Source organism: Rhodamnia argentea, chromosome 10 (assembly GCF_020921035.1).
Source record: "Rhodamnia argentea isolate NSW1041297 chromosome 10, ASM2092103v1, whole genome shotgun sequence".
NCBI lineage: Eukaryota > Viridiplantae > Streptophyta > Magnoliopsida > Myrtales > Myrtaceae > Rhodamnia > Rhodamnia argentea.
Genome location: NC_063159.1, coordinates 19943851 through 19956048, shown reverse-complemented (window position 1 = coordinate 19956048; position 12198 = coordinate 19943851). Strand labels below are relative to the sequence as shown.

The 12198-nt window shown below is 41.8% G+C and overlaps 2 protein-coding genes across 2 annotated transcripts; one reads left to right on the top strand and one right to left on the bottom strand.

The window, feature by feature from the left end:
- Nucleotides 1–540: 540 nt before the first annotated feature.
- LOC115742328 (caffeic acid 3-O-methyltransferase-like) lies at nt 541–2656 on the bottom strand. The gene is made up of 4 exons (XM_030676553.2): nt 2235–2656; nt 1235–1545; nt 983–1047; nt 541–843 (listed from the first exon to the last, which is right to left on the bottom strand). Exons 1-4 carry the CDS (start codon nt 2654–2656, stop codon nt 541–543), a joined length of 1101 nt encoding a protein of 366 aa, XP_030532413.1.
- An 8230-nt stretch (nt 2657–10886) lies between these two features.
- Nucleotides 10887–11789, top strand: LOC115742195. Its single transcript, XM_030676333.2, has 2 exons — nt 10887–11012; nt 11097–11789. The coding sequence occupies exons 1-2, from the start codon at nt 10887–10889 to the stop codon at nt 11787–11789; spliced, it is 819 nt and encodes a 272-aa protein (XP_030532193.2).
- The last annotated feature ends 409 nt before the right edge of the window (nt 11790–12198 follow it).

Below are 12198 nucleotides of genomic sequence, written 5' to 3'. Positions count from 1 at the left end.
CATTGTTTCATGAGCGAACGAAACATTTAGAGGTGGATTTTCCTTTCGTTAGGGAAAAGGCGAATTGTGGTGATATACGGTTGGTGCAGTCGGTGGGCATTTTCACAAAGCCTCCTCAACGTGGAGGAGTTTCCTACATTTGCCACAAGTTAGGCCTATTTTAAATGTACACTCCAACTTGAGAGGGAGAGTTGGGTTTGTTGCTTATTAGTACATAGTGTTTGCAAATTAGGGTTATTTATGTAAGTAGCACATATAATTGTACAAGCCTTAACCCTAAATTTTTCTTTTGAGCTCAACAATATTATTCTCTCTTTTACCAACAACACACGCATCTCTATATACTCTGCTTCGTTACCCCTTTTGTAAAATCAATATGTAGACTCAAACTGTATGAACATAAAATTCTTTATTCTTTCCTTTTATTGGCAGAACTTGGTACACCGAAACGAAAGCATACTGCGAAAAAAGAAGAAGAAGAAGATAATTTGCGACCTTCCAAATCCAGGGACCATGAACATCACCACCAAGAAGAGCAGCTCAAGCCATCTTCAAGAACTCCATGATGTGAGTATTGAAAGTGCAACACAAGACTCGGAAGCCCTGGAATCCCGCCCCTTTGGCCAAAGCCTCGAACTCCTTCTCCGTCCTCTCTTTACCGCCCGGGTGGTGAGCCAACATGATGCAGTCCATGTGGATCGCTCCTTTGGTCGCTAGGCTCGGGTCCGGGTACACGGGGAGTATGTACTCCACAACGATAACCTTCCCGTTTACTGAAAGCGCATTGTAGCAGTTCTTGAGTAACTTTTCGCAACATTCATCACTCCAATCATGGCAAATCCACTGCGAGAAAGTAATTTTCTTTTTATGAAGCAATCTTGTACTTGCCAAGAGACAAAATTACAGCAAAGAAAACAGCAACAAGCCTTGTCCTAGTAAATCCTAGAAATTTCAACTTTTGGAACGGGGACATCGATCTAACCTTCATGAAAATGGCATCTCCCTTTGGAACGCTGACGAACATGTCGCCTCCAACGTGCTTGACACCTGAGTTAATCCGAAGATTAAAATTTTCAGTGTTATTTTCAGCAAGGTGCTTCATATTAATTAAGGGGCAATTAAGCAAATGTGAAATGCGAATCTGTTCGTAGATCTTGGGTTACTCTCACTTATCTAGGAAATGACAACTGATCTTGAAGTGCGAACGAGTGAGCGAGTGATGAACATTATTTACCGGGATAGGACGGAGCAACTTCAATCACGTGAGGTAAGTCATAGTTGATGCCTTTAATTAAAGGGTATTTGGCAACGATCATGCTGAGCACGGCCCCAATGCCGCCTCCTACATCCACCACCATCTTGAGGCCCTCGAAGCCATTGTATGTTTCCAGTATCTTCTTCATCGTAATGGTGGAGTGATCGGACATTGCCCGGTTGAACATCTTGTTGATTCGCAGGTCGGCGCCTTGATACTCGAAGAGGGTCATGGGGTGCGCCTTGGTGAATGGGGTTCCGCCTTCGAGAATTGCATCTTTCAGGCAGTACCTACCAGTTAAAAAGCGAAGATTCCAATTCAATACTCAGGGAACATGTAATAATAGAAGATTAACAAGTTCTTGAGCTGTTAAATATGGGAGGAGATTCGGGATGATTCAAAAGATGGATTACGATTACCAGGGACTTACAATTTCTCTGAGGATGACTAAACACGAATAGTTTACATTGATTAATATCGTTCCAAAATCTATGAGTTTGTCAAGTTTTTGACAGTCATTAGCCATTTGCTTAGCAGATAAGTATTTCATTCTAGCTGTATACTCATATTTGTTTCAACGGTTCCATGGTCCTAGTGGTCAACATAAGGTTGGTCATTATGTACTCAGATCCTAAGACTTGGTGTAAATTTACCAAAAAGAAATTTGGAGGGAAATAACTGTGCGCGTCTTCTTCAATTTCCCACCTCACCTTGACCAAGAAGGATGTTTTAGTCATGTGAAAGGGACCACCATGCAGAATTTCATATGATTGCTTTTTATTATTGGCACACACCGGAGGGATAAATTTAAATTTCATATGATTGCTTCCTTTGACGACCAGTTACAGTTTACCATGGACTTTCGTTTATTTGTTGTGTAAACTGGATCTTTATATGTCTGGCATTGAGAATGAAAACCATGAAAACAAATACCAAAGAAAAAGAGCGAAAGATGGGGAGGGGTTAAAAACAAGTAAACCAGCTTTCCAGCATGACTTTGTCCTGGTTGATCAAGTGGAGCGGGGCAATGGAGGCCCCATCAGCGTTCTTGACCAAGAACTTGCACACGGGAGCCAAACCGTAAAGCCGCTCCACCTCCCCGCTGGGGAGGTCGTGAAGGGTGCACGTTAGCACGGAGTAGCTGGCCAGCAGCCGGAAGATCCGGTCGAGCATGACCGGGGCATCAGGGTTCTGGGTCGGGAGCTGGGACGCAACTTGGCGTGGGGAGAGGTAAGCGCCCAGCCCGGCCCTGGCCATAATATCGAAGATGTCGAGCTTGATGGCGGCGTTGAGGACCATGGGAAGGACGGACGCGCTCGCCAGCTGCATGGCGAAGAGGTTCGTCTCGTCGTCCGAGACTTGAGTTGAGGTCATCTGGGTCTCAGATCCTTCTGATCCCATTCTTGTTCTCTTCTTTTCCTTTTTCTACTTCTTCGCTGAGAGTTGAGGAAGGAAAGCTGAGGAAACGGAATGAGAAAGAGAGAGGGAGTGGGATATATATATAAGGGGTTAAGGTTAACTGTGGAAGTGGAAGCAGATTGTTACATCCCTAGACGAAAAAGTTCATAGATATGTGCTCCGATTTTCTAAAGGACTTCGCTAGCATAATATTTTTTTTTCGATGACGGTAAGAATAACGGTATATTTTGGACCACAAATTCTTCAAAAAGTGGACTCCTACAATAATTTTTAATTATTTGTTATCAATTCCTTGTAAATTACAATATGTTGTTAATCTCATAGTGGATTAAAAAAATTGTCACATAAACACATTACTTCTCTAAAAATCTTAACACCAGACCTAACGTTGTAAGATTGTCATATTTGTGGATATATTTAGAAGGGCAATATTGTATTAGAAACCATTGGGGAAAATACTCGATGAGTCTTAAACTTATTGGACAGATATCAATTTAGTCATAAATTTTTTCAATTCTGCCAATTCAATCCTAAACCTTTATGAGGAATCCCAATTCTAGCCCTACCGATTAATTTTCGTTGGAATTTGCTAACATGACAGTTTGGTCATGTCCAACCATCTTATATGAGACACCGGCACTTTAGCAATTTCCGGCTAAAATTAGCCAGAATGGCCACACTGAAATTCCATGCAAAGCCTTAGCGTAAAATTGGCAAAATTAAAAAGTTCATGACTGAATTAATCACCGTACCTAATTGATTGGACAAGTTTCCCAAAAACCAGATTTGAGGGAACTCTCTTTAATCATATTTTCGATCGGTGGATTGCATCTCGCATGCTGTGGATATAAACCTTACACGTTAAACATAACCGAAATTAAATGCGGATAATGCCCATACTTATGACTCACCGATAAGAAGTATATAGTCGAAAGCGGTTCCTCCCAACAGTAGTTGTAGAAAGTATGACTTTATCTAGAAAATTGTTACTACCGATAATGCAATGCAAGTCATCAACACGTTTAAAAAAAAAAAGAAAAATTTGGTATCTCTTCTTTAATTTGTGGGTTGTCAGTACATTCCGGCGGAGCGGTATCCGATAAGAGTGGTTGACGAAAGCTTGGGCTATAGGGTCTACAAGGAGGCCCGCAGATCTACGGATGAGGATACATACGGTGCGATTTGTCTAGGTGGGGTACGCTTTCAATGGGGTTTATTTAAATATTCCTAAAACAAAACCCTGAATTGTTTTCTTTTTCTTTTTTCTTTTTTCTTTTTTGGCGGTGGATGATCTAATTCTTCAAAAAAATTTAATACGGGACCTATGAGTGAACTTGCCTTCAACAAAACACAAATAGCAGGTGCTATAAAGTAGCCATAGTTATCAACCTTGTATCGACAGAGCTGTCTCAGACACTATAAGGTAACTATGGTAGAGGCTTGTTGAAATTTAAGACGGGTGTACTATCTCGCGACGTCGGCCAACCAAAAGGGATTGGGCTTTGTAGTCTCCATGCGCCATTAACCTATACAATGAACAGTATCGGGGTTTCAACAAATCTTATGATCCGTAGGACCTAACTAATGGCAAATGGAGAGCGTGCTAGCAGAAGTAGTTTGTCTTTTTGGACTAGCGGGATGTTTCTAATCTTTTTTAACACGATCATGGCATCGACGAAAGAAGGAAAAACGTTTTAGAAGAATATTAGAGTGTGTATAAGGAAAGTATGTCCATATTAAGTTGGTAATTGGCTAGAGGAATAGAAACTGAAGTAGGTAGCATTAGTAGCGTCGTCACTTCACAGGGTCAAATTGAAAATAACTCAAACGCCAGAGCCCAACTCGGGCATCAGAACAAAGAATTTCCCAATTAGAAGGTAGAGTATTTAGTCTCAGAAACTAACTTATCCAATTTGCCCCTTTGTTGGACTCTCTTAAGCAGTGGGTAAAGTTGTGTCCTTGAACCAGCTCATGACCCAACGTGCTTCCAAGACGAGAGCGTTCACTTCCTAATCAATCTGCTTAAAAGAGTTTACTGAGTTCTTTTTTTTTTTTTTTGGTGTTTGGTTCTTATTCTATACTATTTTACAAATCACCGCATGTACTATGTATGTGCGCAGGTTGTGAAATCCTGCTCCCTCCTCACTGACCACTGAGGCAAACCCCTAGTGATTTGAGTTCACTAAATTCCCAAGAGTCAAACAGTCGAACTCAAATACGATCGTTTCTTCACTTCTATCTTCGATCGATAGAGAGAGAGAGAGAGAGAGAGAGAGAGAGGGAGTCGTGACCAATACTAGGATTTCGGCTTGGAGGCATTTTCGCTCTCCCACCAAAATACCCCGATGCATCTTGAACTACACAGGCGAAGGCTCCCCTATTTGATTCTTCCACAAATGAACTGTCGAAATTCACCTTCAAAGCTCGAATCTTTTGTTTTTTTTTTCTTACTTTCTTTTTTCTTTTCTTTCTATTTCTGCTAGCCACAGGCGAGGGAGAAGCTCGCTCAAGACCGACGAGGCTGGAGCTCACCAGCATTGAGCGAGTGCCTCTCACATGCTGCTTTGCATGTCAGAATTGTGGGCATATTTGTTGTGATGACAAATTTTTTGTTTTGTTTTTCCTCGTTTCATTTTTTCCTTCTTTTGATTCTAGGCCATGGTAGAGCTGGTGTTTCATCATATTCTTCCTCCTCACTTTTGCTTAACCATGGTACAGTTAGGGCATTCTCTCCTATGCTGCCTAAGATTAAGCCCTTTCACAAACACCATCGCGGTCTCTTCGTCCAGCTTAGCCTCACACTCCATCCTATCCGGTCCGTAGTTGAGGTTTCTCAAATGGCCTTTGTATAATGAGGAGCCATTGAACCAAAGCCCTGATACCCGATTTGAAATTATTGTCCAACTTCCAAGGTTACATCTTTTCTTGGATCGGGTGGAATTATTTGATGCGTCTCTTGAAATCTTCTTTTGCCTTGGACAGGTGGGGCTAGCATGTGCTTCCTCGGTTCCAAGAGCATCATATTTACTCGAACTCTTCTACTTCCTTCTCGTTGCCTACACCCACCACTCCCTTTTTTATCTCCATAATGGTACACTAACGGGAAAAAATCCCTTTGTCTTACGCCCTTTTTCTTATTTTAGCTAGGTTTAAGTCTGAGAAGAATAATATTTTATGACTAGCAATTCATTTATTTTCAAATCGATTCATTTACTATCTATTGTTTGATTGACTAATCCGTTATATTGAAATGGGTGAAGAGTCAAATGTTTTGACATTACCTCAATGGGGGATGAATGAAGAAAATTTTGAATGCGGCTTTTTTGTTTCACAATAAGACTTAGGCCCTGTTTGGTTCAGCATTTGGCCAAGGGACTTTGAGAAAATGCAAATACCTTTGGGCTAAAGGTCTTTTTCAAAATGCAAGTAGTGTTTGGTAAAGTGTATTTTAAAAATACATTTAAAAAGCAACTTTGACGAAAATGTTGTTTGGTGAAAATTGAACTTTGTAAAATTTTTTTTTTTTTTGAAAAAAAAGCGGCGGCCGGCGGCGACCGCGCTATTGGTGGCGACGACCGGTGGCGATCGGCGGCGACCGACGATTGGCAGCGGCGACCGGCGATCGGCGGCGGCGGTGGTTGCGGCAAGCAAAGGTGAAAAAATTAAAATAATAAAAAAATTAGTTGCATTTCGCCAAAGTCCCTTAGCCCAAAGTACCTCCGGGGTACTTTGGGCTAAGGGACTTTGGAGAGCATTTGAGATGCAATTGCATCTTTCCAAAGTGAGTCAAAAAATGAACCAAACAACATTTGTATTTGGCCAAGGGACTTTAGAGCCCCAATACTCATTTGCAATGTTGAACCAAACAGGCCCTTAGACGATTATCCCTGCTCTCGGTAGCTTACGAGTTTACATCCACCCTTCGTCGGGTACAATTTCCTTTCGATTTCTCCCTTGTAGCCGTTACCCGAATTCGCGCAAGTGTGTCTACACCTCCCAAATTAACTTGACGAGGGATCCATTCTCGCGAACAAACACAACCCCTGCACACCTATGATGCAAGGAATTATACACTTGCCGGGCAACATAACATGTATCTCTTTTTTTCTAGTTCTACGTTTCTTCCTGCCTTTCTATTTTACTTTATGTAAGAGGAGGTTCTATGACTTTCCGCAAACAGGGTTTAGCGATAAAAGAACTACTATCGAGATCCTCGGGCCTCTTTGATTAGACCGTGGCGATTCCCCACTGTCCGCAGAGTGCTGCCGCACCTGAGAAATTCCTCGCCGGTAGCAGACATTGATGATGGCCCATATTTATTGTAAATATCAACAAAAATTGCCGCCAATTTATGCCGATTGGAGCCATTCGAAGCTCGCACGTAGTACACGCACTCTAATTCTTCACTGTGTCGGACTCCGTCGAACCCGAGAAGCAGCACATTTTCAGGGAACATAACCTTATCACCGACCCTCGGTGCCGATAAGAGCGAACATTGGCTGAGGAAATCGAAAATGAAGTTGCTGGCGTAAGAAGACAAGTACAATAAGGAGGAGGCGCTGACGATTGGAGGAACGATGTCATCGAGGTATTGAGGCTATGGTGGGACGATAAAAAGAAGAGGAAAACAAAGCGTCGAAGAAGATGGCATGGGAGAGACATGCTCACTGGCGGTGAAAATTTGGCTGGCCGAAGACCCTTATTTGAGACAAGTACTACTTCGGGCATTTTATATATATAAAACACACCAACTTAAAGCTCAAATTTGTTCGACAAAAAAAAAAACTCAAATTTTGAATTATCCCGACAAATTCTAAAATATTTTATCTACTAACCAAAATGGGAAATTTTTTAAATTATATTATTGTTCTACAATAGAAAAAAAAATCATTATGTGCAAATGTAATACAATTAAATAGCAAAAAGCTAATAAATCAGTAGATACAAGTTTTTCTCACTATGTGAATAAAGTACCCAAAACTTTTTCTTGCAATGGTAAAGTCCAACCCTAGTAATCTACAATCTCAAGCAATACACAAAGGTTGCGTTTGGTCGTCCGGATTTTAGTTAGGATAGCATTGAATAAGATAGGATAAGAAATCCAAATTTTTTTTCATATCCTATCTACTATTTGGTGAACTATGAATTTAAAGTCGAATAAGCAGAGACAAGGTACGACTGAGATCGACTCTATTTTGCTGAAACATCAAGATGCTATAGAAATTATTTAATGATGTATTCTAATGAGTAAGTTATTCTTGAGCAGAGATTTGTGCCATATAAGCTCGAGCACATCGACGGAGCAGACCCCGTACAATCACCGGTCTCGATTTGGAGTCTAATTCTTTGAGAATGACCTGTTAGCCTTGTTCGTTATCTTGTCGAGTGAGTAAACAAATGCTGAACAACCTAATTATTCGGCCTATTTTAAAGTTAAAGATGCACCTATGTAAGTCGTCCAAGAGAGCCCTTTTGGATAGTCGAGACCCTTTTTGAAAGTTGATTATCAACCTCGTGTTCTTCATTACATGTTGAGACCCCTTTCAGATGTTGAAAAGGTTCAATTGGTTAAAGAACGAGGAACGTGATCTCATATAACGCTAAACAATTGATTAAAGAACAATAACCTAGAGATATCCAGCTTTGTGGATGGAGACCCTAGCCTGGTGTCGACTCGACGATCGCCGTTACCGCAGAGGTGCGGCTCTCCTATCGATATTGAACAACTAAAACACATGAGAGAAATTGAAAGTCAAGATGATTACAGTTCTCGTGGGAAGCCCAAATTGCAGGTTTTGGATAATGGGATATTGACGCAAGCTGCTGCATTGTATACCCGTACCATTTTTAAAAGGTTCAATGAAGAATTTTTGCAAAGTCTCTCCGAACATATTTCGGGTACTACATTTGATGGATTTGATTATGTTTATACTCTCAAGCGTGGAGGGATTCATCGTGAACATGTTGTCAGATTTAATGCCGCAGACTTTTCAGTTTCTTGTGAATGCAAATTATTTGAATCAAAAGGGTATTTACACGGAGGATGCCTATTATAGAGGCACGGATCAGCTTCCAAACATATAAGTTGAATATCGATAGGAGAGCTGTTCCAAAGTCAGGTAACACCTACTTCAGAAGCCATAGGCACAATGACATAAGGTAAGAAGACGACAATTTAAGAGGTAAAACACAGAGATATTCCTCATAGACAGCATTCATTGTTTCACTGAAAACAATTATACATGATCTGGTCCAACATGGGTAAGCTCTCCCAACCCTTTACTTCCAGAAAAATTATGTAGAGATGGAGCCTTTAAATGGCAGAATTCTCCCCGATGAATCTAATTCAAACAAGACACAAATAGTTGAAATCTTACATGGACAGTAATAGCAAAATGTAAAACAAGCAAACAAACTGAAGGAGAAGGGGGAAACAGGGAAACTACAAATATTATGGCCTACTCTCGTATTCCTCGAATAGCAATTTCTCGCTATTTTCAGGTGCTTTTTGTATTGAAAATACTAAATATCAATTTCGACATGGCAAACACACAAGAGTGAATGCAAAGAGCTACCACAAACAGAATTCACAGCAATATTGACATAGCCTCAAAACACTTCACTGCGAAAAGCAAACTACCTTCGTCCACGCTCCTTCCATATGAGGGCAAGTCAGTTTCTCTTGCCCATTCTGACCAGTAGCTGTCCACCGATTCTACCTGTTCAGCCTGCGCTCTATCATCCATCTTGTTACTAGTACAGCAAGATCAAGGATGGAATACTCGAATTGGACTGCCTCGACCTCACAGGGCACTCTCGATGGACTTATTCACTCCACGTCCCAGCACGAGCAGACCGCTGATCACAAGCACATCGATCCGTAACTCCCAGGACTTCCCTTTCAGTAGACGATTCGGCGTCGCTGACATTTACATGACCATGCCATCAGAAAATCAAAACTGAAAATATACACTCTCAGTTGCTGCGGTAGCAACAGGGATCATCGTACACAAACGAAAATCCGACCCATCAAAAAGCCCGACAATCCGAGAAACTACTCACCGACAAAAAAAATATTCCGCGCACATTTGATGAGACTCTCGATCGGAGTCGCAAGCCGACAGAGAGACTAAGACAGCTAAACCTAGGAGACTTCAAATTAAGCCCGGAAGATCGCGTTCGCTTGATTCCTTTTCAATTTGAAACGGGGAAAGGTAGCTCAGTAACGATTGGAACTAACGCCGATGGACAAAGCCAAAAAAAGAGTTCACTGGATTGCGAGGAAGAACGATAGAACCACGGAGAGCATATCGGATCGCGCGAGCTTCAGTCGTCGAAGGGCATAACCGAATCGGTCGCGAACAGAGAGATGAAGAGAGATCGCACCTTGAACGGAGCCGAACCAGGAGCATCAGAAGCAGTGCCAGCAGTCCGAGCTTTCACGACTCCGCCGTCGAAGAAAATGAAAATGCGTCCTCCAGTCGACCGAGAAGGTCGGCCGTCTTTGTCGAAAACCTCATCCCACCAAAAGATTTTCGGTAATTTGCTTTGTTTTTGTTTTTGGTCCATTTCGGTCCGAATTTCTAGTTTGGGTAGGCCTCTTCATATATGTTCCGTCTAGAGTGTCTCTACATCTCGAAGACAGCTCTTTGTTAAATTGAAATGGACAAGACAACAAGTTCTCTCCATCAAAGGATATACGTCCTGCATTAATCGCAATGATTCATAACGTGAACCATCGAACAATTCATATCCTGCACAAATTATAACTTATATATTAAATAAAACAACACCAGCCCGCACGTCGAGTCATCGTGATCAAGGATTGCTTATTTATGTTTATTTGTTTTTCTGTTACAGAATCCTAAACTATAAGGATTGTCAATTTTCTGTTTTACGTGGGATCCTAATTTGTAGGGGTTTGTTTCTTCAGATATTTTAGTTAGTGGGATATGTTAGTGGGTTTTTGTTATTGCTATTCTGTTGCTATTTTCTTGCTAAGTGGTTTTGGATGTTATGCCTATTTAATAGGTTTTTTGATCTGATGAATAAAAGTAACGTGAGATAGAGCAGAAACTCTCTCTACCGTCTTCTTCTCCAAAGCTTATCAAATTATTTTCTGGCCATTGAACCATTTTTTGTTGCTTGCTCGTTCAACAATCTGGTATCAGAGCCTTCTTCCGGGCGTTTGGTGAGCATCTCTGTTGTCAAGATGGGTGATCTTCAAGTCGTTGGAGGAATCAAGAAACTCAACAACCGGAGCTACAATTCTTGGTCCACCTACATGATGTCTTATATGCGGGGCCAGGATTTGTGGGAGGTTGTGAATGGAAACGATGTGAGACAACCGGAGGTTGAAGATGCGAATGGGACATTGCGAAAATGAAAGATTAAAGCGGGCAAAGCCATGTTCGTTTTGAAGACGACGGTTGAAGAGGATGTGCTGGAGCATATACGAGATGTGGATACTCCCAAGGAAGCTTGGGATACGTTTGCCAAGCTGTTCTCTAAGAAGAATGACACGAAGCTCCAACTTTTAGAAAGTGAGTTGTTGTCCGTGACGCAGCGCGACATGATTGTCGCACAGTACTTTCACAAAGTGAAGACGCTATGCCGAGAGATCACCGAGTTGGATCCGGAGGCTCCTATTGGCGATACCAGGATGAATCGAATCATCATCCATGGTTTGAAGCTAGAATTCAGGAGTTTTGTCGCTGCCATACAAGGATGGAAAATTCAGCCGTCGCTTGTCGAATTCGAAAATTTGCTAGCTGGTCAAGAAGCCTTAGCTAAGCAAATGGGAGGAGTCTCATTGCAGAATGAAGAAGAGGCACTCTATGCCTACAAAGACAAGTGGAATTCCAAGCAGCATGCTTATGGTGGATCTAAAACGAATGATGACAAGGTGAGAAGTCATCAAGGTGAAGGGAGCATTCGCTCATGGAATGGTTCTAAGAACCGTGGCAATGGCCAAAAATTTGAAGGGAAGTGCTACAACCGCCGGAAGAAGGGTCATATGGCGAGGATTGCTGGTCAAAAAAGAAGGCCGTCGAGAGTAATGCTGCTACTTCCAAAAGCGAAGAAGGATGGGATGCTGAGGCTTTCCTCGCTGTAGATGAGGAGGAGTTAGCCCTTACGACAACAACATCCAATCAAATCGATTATGAGAATGATTGGATCGTTGACTCAGGCTGCTCAAACCATATGACCGGTGATAAAGAGAAGCTGCAGAACTTGTCGGAGTACAAGGGAAGTCGGGTGGTAGTGACGGCGAATAACTCAAAGTTACCGATAGCTCACATCGGTAATACGGCCATCTCTCCTCAATGTAGTGATGTCGAGGTGCCACTCCAAAATGTCTATCACGTTCCAGGTATGAAGAAAATCTTCTCTCGGTAGCACAATTAAAATCGTCCGGCCATTTTGTCCTATTTGGTCCACGAGATGTGAAAATATATCGAGACCTTGAGATTACGTAAGAGCTGGTAATGAAGGGACGAAGAACGGAGTCGGTCTATGTGATG